Source organism: Poecilia reticulata, chromosome 16, assembly GCF_904066995.2.
Source record: "Poecilia reticulata chromosome 16, P_reticulata-male-v2, whole genome shotgun sequence".
Lineage (NCBI taxonomy): Eukaryota > Metazoa > Chordata > Actinopteri > Cyprinodontiformes > Poeciliidae > Poecilia > Poecilia reticulata.
The window spans coordinates 30,852,288-30,869,452 of NC_088845.1; the positions used below are offsets into that span (position 1 = coordinate 30,852,288).

General features: G+C 41.9%; 1 protein-coding gene across 1 annotated transcript; it reads right to left on the reverse strand.

Moving 5' to 3' along the window:
- Positions 1 to 2,605: 2,605 nt before the first annotated feature.
- id4 (inhibitor of DNA binding 4) lies at positions 2,606 to 6,178 on the reverse strand. The gene is made up of 3 exons (XM_008411121.3): positions 5,544 to 6,178; positions 4,888 to 4,954; positions 2,606 to 3,983 (listed from the first exon to the last, which is right to left on the reverse strand). The coding sequence occupies exons 1-2, from the start codon at positions 5,961 to 5,963 to the stop codon at positions 4,907 to 4,909; spliced, it is 468 nt and encodes a 155-aa protein (XP_008409343.2). The 5' UTR covers positions 5,964 to 6,178; the 3' UTR covers positions 2,606 to 3,983; positions 4,888 to 4,906.
- Between the last annotated feature and the right edge of the window lie 10,987 nt (positions 6,179 to 17,165).

The following is a 17,165-nucleotide window of genomic DNA, read 5'->3' on the forward strand; positions in this document are numbered from 1 at the left end:
CTCTTACTGCATTTTGTTGTAAATTGTTATTGAGAGACAAAATGTATATATATATTTATATATTTATGACTCCATAAGCAGCTTTAAGTTATAACTCTACTTATGTAAGTACCAATTTATCAAACTTTCACCTCATATGTTTGCCCACAAAGCCTAACTAATTATTTAAAAAGTTAATTCATTCAAATGTGATTAAAAAAAAAATTTGTATACTGAAATATTTAATAATTTGTGGATTGTTATTTTGCAGGATGCTCTGCTGCCCTGGTTGCTGGAAGCAGTGATTTCATTTGCTTTGCCTCTTGCCGGCTCGGACTGGATGAACTCGTTGAGTATCTCCTGTCCTGTTTCTCCCTTAACTCTTTTAGAAACGTGTTTTTTTCCTAACAACATGGAGGACAGTATGCAGAGTTAGTCTTCAGAGTGGCGTGTCGTTCCGAGTCGGTCTGTGAGAAACACGCTATACTTAAAAACTAAGCGCAGCCTCAGCTCAGGTGACCGTCAGCCGGCTCCATTAGATGAGACGTTTCCTGTGGAAATGCATTGGTGATGCAGTCAGTTTGAACTGCCGGGCCTCCGTGAGAACCACAATATCTTTAATCATATCAGGAAGGTCCAACTGTCAAGCTGGCCACCTGTGCTTTAACACACTTTTTTAACCTTTTATCACTCACACACACAGACAGCCACACACTCACATTTCACATCACAAGGACAGTGCTTGTCAAGGGCATCAAGGCCAGGTTCCCTTACTGTGGGCTGTAAACACACAGGCGCACACACACACACACACACACACACACACAGGTGGCCTTCTGTTTCTTTTTTTTTGCAGAGGTTTCTGAAAGGTGGCTGGAGCTCCCACATCGCGACTCAGTCACCAAGCCTGTTGGTGTCAAGCAGCCTCTTTAACCCCCATCGGCCATGTTGACGTGGTGAAGCGAGGCAGGAAAGTCCTGCAGCTCGATGGGAGAGGAAAAGAGATCGTCTCTAACGTAGCTAAACGACACCAGATAGAGAGAAGGTAGAAAGGAGTTACTGAAATCTGCCTCACTCCTTTTTCCAGATGTGTGAAAGCATGAACACTCACCAGCCTTAAAATTCACTCAATTTTATGCCCAAAATACAGCAAAAATAAAAAGATCCATCTTTTTAGACAGCATGTGTCTATAAACACATGCTGTCATGTTTTAAATTTTAAAACCTCAGCGGGCATCCTGTTGCCTCCTTTCTGTTTAATTAAAGCAGTTATCACCTTTTCTCTTTGCTTGTTATGTTCACGTTGCTTTCAGTCTTCCTCACTGGCAAGCGTCCACCGCTCTGAAACCACTCAGCAGGAGGAGGAGCGCTAATCTGCCCGTGTCTTAGGTTAACTCAGAACAATTTAGGCCAAAATATTTGCAGAAAGTCAGAAAAAATTCTAATTGGCTCCTTGCTTCACTCGGCCTGATTCGGTTTCTTTTCCACTTGTATCAGATTTCTCCACATAAAACGTGTTTAAAGAGACCATTTAAAGTCTCAGCAGTTCACAATGTTCTTTTCTGTGAAATAAAACTGAGCCTCTAGCAGCACTGATTTCATCTCCATTTTAATTTTGCAGTGCCGTTGCCAGGACCAGTTATTTTACCAGGCTTTGCGTATTACCCCTTTAATAAACTATTAAAGATTTAAAGAAAACAAAACGGTTGCTCCCAGCAGCAGAAACACCACATTTGAAACTAAAGATTTAAGATGATCTAACTTTAGGAGCACTGCTGCTAAAAAATATTGTATTTCTAATATTAATGTTACCAATAACATGCTTGTAGCTGCTTATTGTGAACATTTGTAATTTTATCTTGATTCTGACACTTATAGAGTTAAGACAAAATATAGAACATGCACCTGCTACATTTTACAGGCATTATTCTGCAGTGCATAGAGGACAAGATGATTTTATCATAGTCAAGCTAGCTTGCTCGCTAGCAGGCCGCTTATATGTTCCAATTTGCAATCCATATTAAAGCGTAACTATAATATGAGTTTTGGTTTTTGCACCCTGACTGTTTTTCTCAAGCAGTAATATTTCCAAAAATACAAATGTGTTCTCCTTGACGCTTATCAACCAGCTGACTGGGAACAACAGGAGGGGGAGGGGCAGCAATACAGCTGGATATCTCATTAAAAGCAGGTTTAACCTTTAACAACCAAGAAGTGAACACTGTACCTGGACTTTTATATTTCATTCTGTGACGGATTGTTTTTGCCGTTTTTCCATAATAACGTCAGCTTTCAGTATGTGATGGTTACTTTAAGCTAACCGCTGTCAGCTTATAAAAATGGACGTTGGATTGTGTAATTGGATTGACAGAGAAACTCTGAAACCCTTCTGCACCCTCATGCCCAGTTAGCAGAAGCTGCTCTGGGAGCTCAGTAAATGCAGTACTGTGTGAATCCTGGTGAGAAAGAATTTAAGGAAGGGTCAGAAAACAAAAGGGCTGGATTTCTGGATCCTGTATAGCAAGTTTCAAAGATCACATTAGAGCAACATGTTGACCTAAGGACTTTACCCTGCCTTTCTCTCAGTGAACGCCAGATTGTAGGACAAAAACATGACACGACACAGTTCTTCTGGGAAATTTTAATTGTTGCGACAACTCCTCACAAGCCAGTGGTCAAGTCCAACAGTGCAGTAGACCAAAACGTACAAGTGCCCTCTTGCACTGGCAGGAGGGTGGTGAGGTAAATTCAGTGCTGAACGTCATTAAAAGTTAAAAGTTTTTTCCTCCCCTCGTTTAAAGGCCGCCGACAGAACAATCACTTCAGGTCAACGTAGACACGTCGCCTGTTTGTTAAAGTATTCCACCAATTTATAACCAAAAGCTTAATGATTTCCTCAAGTAAATCATTTACTGCCTAAGGAGAAACTCAAGAGACGGTGAGCTGCAGGGTTTTTTTTTTTTTGTTTGTTTGTTTGTTTTCCTCTTGGAAGTGCTCTTAGGTTTCATTTTGGCATCTGAACAGAATCAAATCAAGACAATAAAAAGACTTGAGAAAAGTTGATGGAGGATGCAGGGGGGACGGGGGGTGGGGGGCTGCTTCAGTGCACAATCAGCATGATGAGCCTGACATGCTACATTTCAAACTATTTCAAACACTGCAAAGAGTTTAATGATATCATCATGTGAGGACATAACCGGCCGAGCATAAAACACGTTCATTCACTAAGAGTGGAAACACAATATTTACAGAACTGCAAAAAAAAAAAAAACAACAACCAAAGAAACAAACAAAAAAAAAAAACAACGGTTTTCAATAAAAAATATCTTATAATAATTACAATAATCTATTTACTCATATAAGTCCTTCCACATACCTTAATAGAACCTTTGTGTCTCTGTATTTACAAGCTTAATTGTCTCGAATCAGAATTGTTCTTTACAATATCAAACATGTTTAAGGTACCAGGGACCGGCGCCCCTTTTCAAAACACAAGTCATCTATTTTAAACAATAGATGTGAGGAACGTGTACAATGATTTTCTTTTTTCTTCTTTTCTTTCTTTTTTCGCAGTTTAGTAAAGCTTTGAACTGGAGTCGCTCGGACACAATTCACAATCCGTCGCTCTGTGAATCGGTTTCTGACATGGAAAAGAAAGAAAAAACCTCGAAGATGGGAAGTCGATGCTTTCACACGTTAAGAACTTAAAAAAAAAAAAAAACAGCATGAAAACTAAAAAGAGAGAACTTGAAGGAGATGAGTCCATTTTTTCCCTTTCTCAGAATCAACATTACGAAGGAAAAAAAGCTGATTTAAAAAAAAAAAAAGATTTTATTCGGATTTATTTCCCTCTCAGCGGGTGTGTGTGTGTGTGTGTGTGTCTGTGCGTGTGCATGTGTGTGTTTTTTTTGCCCCCCTCTTGTGACACTGTGCCTCCAGTTGGGTGTGTGAGTCCCTGGCGAAGCTTTGCTGACTTTTGGAGCGGCTCTGCGCTGCCTGCACACCTGTGGAGGGGATGAATAGAGGCAGAGGGAAGGGAGGGTGAGCTGCACAACTCCAGACTGACTGGCGCCAGCGACAAAACAGAGGCCATGCTTGATCAACAACCCAAAACAAACCAGGTCAAACAGCAACCAGGCCGGCCCGATTCGAACACACACACGCACACACACATGCTTCGGTCCTACCCAGGTGTGTGTTAAGAAATAAAAAAAAAACCCTCCAAAGCTAGAACTGTGAGCTGAGATTGAGAGAAACAGCGGGCGGAGTGAGAGAGAGAGAGAAAGTGTGTGTTTGTGTGACAGACAGAGAATGAAAGAGAAGGCGAGCGGAGGCTTTAACCCGCGGTTCTCCTCAGATTGCTACACCGGTGACAGTTATTGCGCAAAAGCACAGCTGCCTCTGAGGCTGGTGCCAACTGAATGTTTAACAATTATTATTTTTACCTGACGTCTCCTGGCTTCACTGCTTTACACCACACACACCACACACACACACACACACAAAGCCCACTAATGCTGCTGATTCATTAAGCCTTGGTTTGGATTTGTTTTACTATTATTATTTACAGAATCCCAAAGAACTAAACTGAACAATTCTAAATATTTTTTTATACATCTCCATTAAAATTGGAGAGAGTACGTTGAGGCCTGGAAGGTGTGTAATAACTGTTGTGCATGTAGATGACATTTCTAGCTGTTTATATGTATTGTATGTGTATTTATTGTCTGCTTCTGTGTATAATATGTAATATTCACCCTTGAGTTCATGACAGATTTCCCCTTTAGGGGATAATAAATATATTCAATTATATTCTGTATTTCAAATGATTTGTGTAAAACAAACTAAAATCAATTCGCTTAAAAGAAGAAAAAACATTTTGATCTAATATTATTTAAGTCCACTTACCAAATGCAGCATGGACGTCTCAGCGGCATAAAACTGAGTCCTCAGGTTTTTTCACTATTGATGTTCTCTGGCAAAAACAGTGAGGAAGGAAAAAAAAGAAGGAAAAGGATGTAAAACAAAGAATCTCTCAGAATAAGAGTAAAAATAAAATAACAGGCCTAAACCAAGCAAAACCCCACATGATATTCAGTTGAGTCTGGTATTAACCAGCTATCTGTGCTGTAATAAATTCTCCTCCAGCCTATTCAATGACAAATTGGCCCTATTGTGCGCAGTGGAGTGGACTGCAGGCTGAGGCACTTCACCAATCCCGGGATAAGGTGGGCCTCTGACACGCCGTCATTATCATGCAAATCATAAAAGCCCCGCAATCAAGTGTGCAATCTTGAGGCCACGTTTTTTCTTTTCTTTTTTTTTTTTATTTGTTTGTGTTTTTTTCTGCTCATATTTTTTAAGGCTTTCATAACTAGACGCTATAATTTTTTCTCCTCTCTTCCTGTTTGTTTCTGCAGCGCTGGAAGGACAATGACATCTAACGGTATATGACGCGCTTTGTCTGAGGCTGACGGATCCCCCCCCACCACCACCACTACCACCCCCACCTCGCCCCTCCATCGTCCCACCTCTCCCCCTCCCCACCACGGCCCACAGCTTACCTGGTGGTGGTCGATGTTGAGCACCGTCAGCGGCGTCCTGTTGGGGTTGGAGGCTGCCGGCGGGCAGGTCCGCTGAGGCGGTTGCTTCTGCAGGGAAGGGTGCGTCTCCAGAGCCAGCTGCAGGTCCAGGATGTAGTCTATGACATGCTGGAGGATCTCCACTTTACTCACTTTCTTGTCCTGCGGAATGGTGGGCACCAGGCGCTTCAGGCGGCTGTAGCAGTCGTTCATGTCGTACTGCAAGCAGAACAGGTCCTCCTCTTCCATCCGGCACCGGGCGATGTTCAGGCTCTGCTTCGACAGATAGTGCAGGGAGAGCTGGCTGCTGCTGCCGCCGCCGCTGGAGGAGGAGGAGGAGGAGGAGGAGGAGGAAGAGGAGGAGGAGGAGTCCTGGGGGTGGACTGGAGTAACAGCCTTCATCTTCAATAACCCGACGGCTCTCGCGCGGAGGCAGCGGCGATAATGAAACAATAAGAACCGGAGCAGGAGCCGCTTCTGACACGGCAGCGACGACAACGAGAAGCTGCAGAAGACCGAGCGTGAAGCGAACCCAAAAGGCGGAATTCTGGTCTGTCAACACATCCCGCGAAGCCCTCCGGTTCCTCTCACTTCACCAGGCGCGCAATGAGCGCAGTGAATAGACTTGGTTCATTTATAGAGGAGAGGGGAGGCGCCAAGGCGAGCAGGCTGACAGATCAGGGAGAGGAGCTGGTCAATCACTGGCAGCCCGCTGCCCACCGACCCGACCGCGGAGCCGAGAAAAAGGCGTGTCTCTCTCTCTCTCTCTCTCTCTCTCTCTCTCTCTCTCTCTCTCTCTCTCTGTCTCTATGCGCGCGATGCGGTGGGCTGCCTATGAGAGAGGGAGAAATTGGAAAGGGAGACAGAAAACAAACCGATCTGACGGAGGAGAGAGGAATGCGGCTGTTCCAACAGCGCACTATAGATTGTAGGATAGAGTGTAAAGAAAAGCGGAGCTTCGTGTGTCTGTCGGGAGGAATCCTGCAGCGCATCGGATGTGTTCACACTTCCACACCGACGGGATTCAGATCAGCAGCTTTTTAGTGCCCGGACTTATTGATGCGTAATTACGCACAGCCACGTTCGCATTGATCACTGCGACAATGAAACACCTGCACTACCAGAAAGGCCAGGTTGGGTCAAGTTAGCAAATGTCTGTCAAGACTAAAAATTACAAATTAAAAAGAGTAAAATAAACGTTACATTTGCGGCTCGAAAAAGTTATCTCGAATTTCTTCACCGTAAAGTGCCAGATTTACACCATTTTACTCAGATATATCATTCTGATGGAATTTTTATTTTTATTTTTTGCATGCTTGACTTGGATTTAATATTAAATATTCAAAAATTAAAAAAAATCTTGACGTCTTCGTTGACTTTGTATAAAACAATTTAAAATGAAATCAAACAAAAATGAAGTTTTAAATCGTCCAACTGTCTCTCCTCCATCTCTTGTTCCTCCAACATTCCTCCGGCTCTCTGCTCCCTCCCTCGGCCGCTCACTGAGGGCCCCGCCGGCCAGACTGCCTGGCGCCACGCAGCAAGCTTCATCAACCATTCACACCAAACTTTTCTTCCTCCTTTCCTTCATTTTTCCCGTCAGGCCACAGTGCAGTAAAGATGGCACCCACCTCAGCATCCCTCCAGGTTTAAATAGGACCCACCACATTCGCTGCTGTCATGAGAAGTGAAAGGCCTACATGGCTTTAAATTGGAACTTTATTATTCTAATTTTTTTCAGCCTTTTCTCCTATGTCTTCCTCTGGCTGTCGCCGTTTTACGGTTGCCATGGAAAGTCGCTGCTCTGCTCAGCCGTGTGTGTTTGTTTCAAGGAGAACTTCAGAGGAATCAGTGATATGAACGGGTGATGGTAAGCCTTCTACCGGTAGCGTGTTGCTCAGACTGTCTGTGCAGCAGGAGGATGATGGTGGCGGGCTGAGAGGAAGAACAGTGGAGTAGATCTGTGGCGGTGACTCACTCAGATCGTTTGTCTCCAAGCAATAATGGTGATAAAATATCAGATTTCTATTAGATTCTTCTTTTGATTTTTAGAATGCTACAGCTAACAGGGTTGGTTCCCCTTTTTGTGAACTGATTGATTCATGTGGTTAGTTGTGTTTTTTTTTTTCTAACAAAGATAACCCCTTTGCTCTCTTCTGCTGTAGACGAAATGTTCTGTGTTGGTTTGTTTGAATCTCAGAACTGTTCCAGGGTCCATTCAGCTCCATGGAGAATCTTTGACATGCAGCCACTTGAGCTTCATTTGTTTTCTCCCTCTTTAGCTCAGGCTGTGAGCCTGGACCCAGAGCACCATGAGCTTCTTGACTGCTTTTCTGATTAACACGCTCCTTGCCAGTCCTTCAGTTTACAGTCCAGGTAGGTTTCAGTTTTTGAAAATGGATTAAATGCTCTGTGTGAAATGTTTGTTTGAAAACCTAACCCTGCCCTCTGACCTCTCTGCTGTCTATGTTCTTTGGTCTTCATGATGCTGTTGTTTACTAAATGTTCTCTAACAAACCTCACATGCCAACAGAAAAACAGATTTTTTTTTTTTAACATCCAGATATATTAGTACATCCAGGAAGTAGTCTGGATCTTGTGCACTAGGTTTTATTTGGTGCTTCATAGTAAAAGGTGGTTGGATAAAAGTACTCTTTATTTGTGTCAAGCGTTAAAAACCGTGGATCATTTTCCTGACACGTCACAAGTATTTGCCAAATATGTCTTGGATCAATTTTAAAACAATGCAAGGTGACGACGTCGTCATGTGATCATAAGCACGAGTTACAGCAACGGCCTTTTGTGGAGCATTGACTGTAGAGAAATCTGTTAGGATGTGGAGTCAGAGGTAAGAGTGTTGGGACTGTGATTGTGATTTTTTCATCATTTCATAATCATGATGTTTTAAGCCATTGTTTACGTCCAGTCTGTCTTCTTCTAGTGCAGATGTTTGATGCGAGTCTCACATCAACGATGTAAAGGTGAGATAAAATACGACACGACTGTTCAGACCGCAGGAGCCTTGAAAACAGTCGGATACGTATCCGATTCAGTACCACATGTGGAAGTGGCGCGGATCAGTTTTTTTTTGTTTTTTTTTAGGTGAAAAGATCAGAATCAGATCAGACTGCCGTGAAAACGTCAGATACGGGTCATATATGGAGAAAAATAATTTGACATGGGTGACATTCCTCCATTGTGTGAACGCAGTCACCGTCCCGACAACCTCACAGATTTGATTGAAGCTACTTATATCTGGCAGCCTCTATTAGAAAAACACTGGAAAAAAATGTCATAGATTATCAAAACCTAACAAGAGAACAGCTAACAAGAGGGAGTTTTGTTGTGCCTTGTAGAAACCAGACCTTAGAGGAACCTTATTTGCTACATTTGGTGGCATTTTCAAGGTTGATCACAGCCAACCTTGTTGGAAGCACCTTGCTGTGACCTCTGTGTGGCACTTTGACCCTTTGTGCTCAGTAACTTTCTTATATTCTACTCTTGCTTGTTTTAGCTGAATCCTCTGTCACTGGTGTGTAAACCATCCAAAGTTTACCACAAGGAAAAATTCAGAGCTGCTCAGAACAAAGATATTAATCGTGTGTTTAGATTTCTTTTTTTTTCTTTGCTCGTGTTCTGTTGCGTTTGCCCTGCTGCGCTTCCTCTCTGTTTACTTCTCTAAACGGGGTTTGTTCCGACCCCACTTCCCCAAAGGCTTACAGTCGCAGTGACTTGGGACTCAGACCTGGTAACCAGAGCCTCATTAGCTTAGCAGACAGGTGATAACCTGACAGGTGAAGCTTTCTCTGTTGTGGCTACACCGGCTGGAGGCAACAAACAGACTCTGAAGCACAGCTGGCTCCTCTGAGCACACGCCTGGGCCAGAAACTCAGCCGAAGAGAAGTAAGTGTTGCATGAGGCAGAATTTCATCAGGATCCTCTTGTGGTGTGCCTTTAATGCAGCAACTATGAGCAAAGTGGAAATTGCATGATGCGCACATCTGTGTGAGAGGTTTTCCTGGGTGGTGACATTTCCACACTTTCAGGAGAGCTAGCACCTCTCAGTCTCATGTGACACCAATGGCAGTAACATCAGATCATACTGGATGCTCTTTTCATGGGTGAACACCGTTCAGACAGCAGGATTAATTGGTATTAAAATGAGAAGTGAATGCTTTCCGAAGGAGTTTTTGACTGAAGAGTTAACATTGAATTGACTCTGAAGTATCATTTTGTGCAATTCAATAAGTCAAAAGTGAAACCTGTGTTCCTTCTGGGTGTCACTAACTGCGTTTCCATCACAAATGTTTGCAAATCTTTGTCTGAATTCTGCTAATGAAAAAAGAAAAAACACAATTCCGAAATTGTGACAACTTATTCAGCATGGAAGTGGCAGGTCTCATACTTGGGAGCGACTCCGCATGCAGCGTTTGGTTACTGTTTACTTTAACAAAGTGTCTGTCCAAATAAAAAAATTGAATTGCACAAATAAAAAAAGTGAATTTTTGTATTCTGGCATTTTGTTTGAGACGACCGGTCTCTGTGAAGAAGCATGGGCCTGATGGGTTGTATTGGATTGCTGTTGTGGTCCATCTTACTGTCAAACGTCGAAGGAAAGTGACGTCGAAGTGGCTGTTCCCAATGGAATCATCTGAGACGATTTGATGCAAGTCGGATTCAGGACCACATGTGGAAGTGGCTCAAATCTGACTGAAAAGAATCAGATATGGTCCTCATCTTCGTACTTATTCTAAAAAGCCTGACCTGGGAACTTGACCCCCCTGAAAACAAAAATCAGATGCGGACCTTATCTGACCGCAGTGTGGATGTAGCCAAAGCATCAAAGTTGAAATTGATGAATTTTCTCAACCGAGCTGATTCGATTTACCTTGTTACAATCAGTTTTGTTCTGACAGAAATTACACACGCATGTTAAAGATAAAGTTCTATCCTGCCTGAAAGCCTGTAGTGCAGATCTAAACAAACGTCACCGCTATTAGCGTCTCTTTGCTTTGGGTGTTGATGACATCCAGTAGTCATATCTGACTCATATCTGATCCAGTGTCATGTCTGCCACTGACGGCTTTGTCTGCGTGGACGATTTTGCTGTACAACATAATATCTTTTCAGAAGTGAACAAACTGGTCGTCTGGTTGTGGTTTTGGTGGGAAAGAACCGTCTCTCCAGCTTCCATCAGCAGCTGACGCAGTTTAACCAGTAGCCTGTAAATAATCCCCAACAGCTGGTCTGTCTGGTTTGTGATGAGTGACACAAGTTTTTTTAAATTTCATATATATATATATATATATATATATATATATATATATATATATATATATATATATATATATATATATATATATATATTGTTTTTAATATTATTTTTTAATCAAGGACTGTGTCGGGTGTCTGAGCGCTGTTTGAAGACAGATTTGTCCACGTTCCGTCTCAAGCGAAGCTTTTCGTTGCTCTCTCCAGGTGACACAGTTTGCACAACATGTCTTATTCCCTGATGGCCTCCAAGCTAAACACAACAGCTCTGTGTGTCATTTACACAGGTGCATTCACTGTTTGCACTGGACGACCTGAGTAACCATCCACACGCTCACACACCTCCTTGCAAACGCACACAAACACACGCACACCCACATACACACAGATGCAAGGTGAGTCACCAACAACATATGTTGACATAAATACTAAGAAAACTTAAGGGATTCATTTGAACAGAATGGAAATGTTGCGTTAGAAGAAAAACCCGTGAGTCCCCTCCCAGGTGGACTGTGTGCCACTCCACCTGTGGTGTTTGAGCTTAGTGGCAATGATCTATTTTCATATTAAGTGCGCTAAAAGTAGGAGCCGTGTTCTGGGCCACACTCATTTAGGTCACCAGCAGTTCAGTCAAGTCTAGAAGCATTATTCACTGCTGTCTCGTTGCAGCCAATGGGAGTTTTTTTGTGTTTTTTTTCACGAGTCCCCCAGCTGCTGCTTTCACTTCCTCGTTTCCCACCGTGGTCACATCAAACGCTCCTGACCTGGCGTTTTGGACGCTCACGCACTTCTGCTCCGTCCTGTTTGTACTAAAAACTGTGGAGAGACCCAGGAGAACAAATGTGTTATATTGAGTGTGTGAGTGTGTGTGTGTGTGTGTGTGTGTGTGCGTGTGTGTGGGTGTACGTTCTTTGTGCTGGAGTGTGCACAGGAGTGACAACAGGTGCAGCTTTGTTGCATCCTGTTGTACAGCTGCTGCCCTGCTTGTTGTTTCCTCTGTTAGCATCAGAAGCTAAACTTCTGGCCTGTATCAGGTGCGTCTCCACCATAGCACGCTACCAGTTATCAGTAGCAGCATCTGATTGATTTTACTGTCAGCTGAACACTCGCTACCTTTGGTGATGATGCTTTGATGGTGTACATTTGGGTTTAGACCAAAGTTTAAGAGAAGCACAGGTTTTCTATTGTCATTTTTTTCCTTTTTTCCTGTTTTTTTTTTTACTGAAACACATCCAGACTTATGTTTTAACACAGATGGTAATTTAATAGTGCACGACATCCTGTTTTTTTTTTTAAATTTTTTATGCCTTACCACATTCTAAACCGACATCAGAACATTAAAATAGTCAAACACACAACATTCTCTCAGCAGTTTATAAAGGAAGGAAATGGCTGATCAGGGTCTAATTAAAGGACATTTTTCACATTTGTCATTTGTCTGTAGGAGGGGAGTTGATGACGTGGCTAAATATCCTAGGATACCATTTCTTCAGTTCGACCTTCTAATCTTCAAAACATGAAGGTGCAATTCTGGTTATTTTGTCCTACTTAAAGGGTAAACTCGACATTCCAGCCTGTTTTAGTTATTAAAAACAGCCACAAAGTTGAACCACAAAAGACTGTGCATTTACTTTCAAGAATGCTAGTCAAGAAATCACTCATAGGCATCGCAGAATATTTGGGAACAGATTTATATTGAAGTAGACAATAAGCGCTCCAGTACAAATTTATTTGACTACAATGTGTTAGCTAAAAACATTTTCATAACTTGAGGTTTCAAACAATTAAATCCAACGCCAAAAGCAGGAACCACTCCTTTTTGCGATTTCAAAATAAGAGTCTCAAAAATAGATACAAGTGGGTGTGGCGTGCAGGAGGCCGAGTTGCACATCCAGGATTGTGCAGTTTGTTGGATCTGATTCACCAGAAAGAAGTCGCACGCTGACATCAACTGATCAGCTCTTTGTGAGTCGTCTAAAGAGTCGTGAAAAAATATATCAAAACAGGGATTTCAATATGAAAGATACGTTTGAAGGAGAGGGACGCGTTACTTTCCAAGAAGTGTTTGCAGTAGGCTTAACTGAGACAGACTTGATGAAGGATGTCTTATAAGAATAAGAATGAAAGTGTTGGATGAGAATAAAAGGTTCATACTCCACAACCGAAGTGTCTTTATGATGAACAGATGACAGCAGTGGTGTCAGAGTTAATCAGAGACTTGGCCTTTGACCTGCAGGGTCATTGGGAGCTCCGTGGTGACAGCACACAGCTCCTCTGTTAGCGTTCTTATCTTTGGCGCATCAAACTGATGTCACAAGGAAGCATCTGATTTATTAGACAAATGAACACTTTAGGATCAGTGTAGCATTTTTATATATATTTTTAATAGCCTACTCTACAAGTGATCTTCATTCTAAAATTGGTTCTTAAAACATAAAAAAAAAAAAACATATTAATCTACATCCTTTAATAAGAGAAATGTTTTCCTGTTTATTTTTCCCTGTGGAATGAGGAATTCCATCGTAGACCCTTTGGTCCCTTTTCAGTGGGAAAAGTTCCCATAGCCTCATAATCTACATGGGCTTTCTTGTCAGAATAAAAGCCCTTCCTTTCACTGTGCCCTTCCTGAAGCCTCCCACCGCACGCCCCCACCCCCCAGCTTCTAACCCCCCACTAAACTTTTTTTTTTTCCTCGAAGAATTTTAAGGAGGAATGTCTTTCAACACATTCGACCACGCGCCCCCAAAGCTCTGCCGCAAACGTGTTCCCACTGATTCTCTCAAAGAATTAATTGCTCCAAATAATCTCACCATCTGGTCGCGGAGGTCCGTACTTACGAGGCTGCTTACATAGCAATGGTTAGTGCCTATTCAGACGTCTGCAGTGCTGCTGTGGTACAAAAAAAAAAAAGGGAGAGAAACACTGAGGGGGAAAGTGAAGCTTGCGAGGAGGCTGAAAAGAGGAGGTAAGGACAAAGACCACCATCTGCTCCTTGTCTTTCTTGTCAGCGACCCTGGACGCCAGCGCAGGCCTGGCATCGCTATGATCCAACGACAGACTCAGAGCTGGAATGTTTTTCACAGACAAGATGAAGCGAAAGATGAGCACGTCCAGAGGGAAACGAGGAGTCTTTCACTTTTATCTTCCACCAGAAACGCTGCGCTAGTCCACACTAATCCATATTTTACGCAAACGTTTGAAATGTAGCGGAAAATAATGTGAAAATTCAAATCGCACATAAGCTAATAAATCGACATCTTAATAGTCATATACTTGACTGAACATTCAGGTTAGCTGGATTTCCAGTAGTTATGTAACTACATAATAAATTTGCTACATCGAAACACAGCAATTTTGAAAAAAACAGTCTTTGTTAAACGTTTTTGCGTTAGGATGAGGTGGTTTTTGACTGTAGTGAGTATTTTGTAAAACTGCAAGGAACTTTTTTGCATCACACCAGTCACATGATCAACAGCTGGATGAGACCACTGGAGAAACCGACAAAGAAGGCGACAGGAAGTAATAGGATGACAGCTTGGTTTTTTTTTGGCTTGTTTTGTTTTTTTTTGCTTTTTTTTAAACAATGTGCAGCAATTACAATTTACTCTAAACGCTGCGGGGTTTGTCGCTGCAACACCTGAATAAGACAGCAATGTCTCCTCTGATGGCTAATAGATGAGGAGCGTTAGCACCATGACTGAACTATGAATATGTCATGTAACAGTTTACATCCGTTGCTACCATGATTTTTAATGACTTTATCGAGTCAACAAGCTTATTCACATGTTTTTTTTTAATTTAATTTCTTATTTTATAGAAACACTGCAAATGCGAAATTGTGGCTTTTTTGACATGAGCAGAATATCGACAAAGATTTGTCCACATTTGTAATGGGAACACAGTTACTGTCTGGGTTGGAAGTTATAGTCCTGTCACATGAGCCATTCCTCCAGCTCTGTGATTCATTAATGTTCTCATGTTCAGGTACTAAAACCAAAAACTGAACAGAACTCAAAATGTTCTTACCAGAAGGTCTTCCTTCTGCTGTAGCTCCATGAACAGCGTGTGGGCTGTTTTCTCTACTTGCTCTCTGAACGTAGAGACGTCTACATGTGTCCCTTACCAGGCAGCCTGTTCATTGTGTCCAATCTTGATCACCAGCTTTGCTGGCTCCAGTGACACTTCTGAGGAAAAAATGCCAAGAATGTTGGGGCCAACTTCTCCATTAGCATGAGAATTGAACAGGCAGATCAAGTGTATTCACCCCCACACATTTCTGTTTTTACATTTTGCAGTTGAAGGGTCACTGCCCCATAAAGTTCATAAACATTTTGGTTGTGACGTGTTGTCAATATAAATATTATTTTTTTAGCAGCTTTAGACGTTTTGTCATCACTAATGCCAATTTTTTAAAAACATTTTGTCTCTCAAAGATTTATCATTGAGAAATATTAAATGATGATTACAAGTGTATACATATGCTGACATATACCTTCAGACTTGCCTTTTCTAAGATATTATGGTGGCAGTATTATGTATTTTCCAGGCACATGTTGCCATTTTATTCCACATTAAATAACTCTGTTACAAAATTCTGTATACTGTATGTCAAATATGACTTAAAAGAAATTTGACTTTGTAACTTAACGCAGTGGTCCCCAACCCCTGGTCTGTGGACCGGTACCGGTCCGTGGACAAATTGGTGAAATATTTCCGTTTTATGTATTATTTGAGTCTGGAGGATCTTTTATTTTGAAAATTCTTTAACCGGATTCTCTCGGTTACTTGCGCGCCAACATTGAGCCCACAAACATCAAAATGAGTAAGAAACAGATCAGATGTCTTTGGAAAGTTTCTTTGCGAAGGGGAAAAGGCCCAGAGAAGAGACAGGAGAATGGATTTATCCCGGACCGATAGGCGAGTCCCACATTATAAGCCGCTCTGCGTAACATGCGGTGACCGGCTGCTAATGAGGCAATGAAGCTTCCAGCTGCTTGGCCACGTAGAGACCAAGCAGGCTGTGGATATAAGCAACACTTCGGGTGTCATTATCTCTCATCACTCCCAGAAGTGACCGTCTCAGAGAAACAAGCTCAGGGCTCCCGTTAGTCAGTATTGTGAGTTAAAATTTTCATAAAAGTAAAATGTTTGTTTTTGTGGCACATCTGTATCTTATTTTGAAGGGATATACAAACGTTACCATAGTGACCAGAGTCAGAGCGTTTGGGCAGTGGTCGAGAGGAGATGAGTAGAGCTTGTGAGTCTTAAGTCTGGTTTAGACGGCAAGATTTAAGAATTGTCGGCCGATTCTCCAAACCTCTGTGACCACAGAGCTGATAAAAGTCCAACAGGTTCGATCGGTTCGTGTGTCCAAGACAGAAGCAACACAAACCGATTCCAGTCACGAACATCCCGATTCCAGAGGATAATCCAGTAAAACCCCCAACATAGCGGGAATTTAGAATAACCAAACACGGATGACAATTTAGAAGCAATAGTGATAGTTTGTGGACTCATTTTAAGAGATAAAAGACGTAACAAAAAGAGAAGGCGGTAGATAAAAGATGACGGGAGCAGCCGCTCTATTTGCTGCACTATGATTTGGAGGTGAATATGTTTTTTCATAGTTAACATTTTTAACTGAATAAACATAATAATGACCTTTAGATTTAATAATAAACATTTCCACATACCATCTCCGATATCCACCGGACTCTCAGTTGGGCGATATGTCAGCTGTTTGGGATTCCCCTCTGTTCTGACGTCACCGCGCTTTCTGATTGGCTACCTGTCACATTCAGCAGGTCGTATTCTCGTTCCAAGTCAGGGAAAACCCCACAGGCTGCGATAAAAACTCCAAGACAACCCAAATTGGGTATATTCAGGATTTTTTTTTTTTTTAGTAATTTGTGTTTTTCCATTAGGCAAATTTATTTTCCAAATATCAAATTGTGGAATTATGTGGTCAATGGAAATGCAGCTAATGATTCAATACAACAGAAGAGCCCAACTCTTCTGTTGTTCTGTATGAAGGTGTCTGTAAAACAGTTCTGGGTTAAAGTTTGACTTGTCTTTTAAGGGAATGTTTCCCGTCTAGAACCTTGTTTACTAACTGATTATTGGGTGAAAATTACATGAAATGGCATGCTCCTCAAAGGCTGATCGGAATATTTTGTTAGGAATTTTGAAAATGTGACTCCAAGTGAAAAGAAAAGTTAATGATTACAAAAATAAAGTAATGGTAATGAAGACTATAATCCTAACAAAAGTTCAGCTGTAAGAAATAAATTCCAGTCAATGCAAATCTATCATTAGTTGCAAACCATACAATCT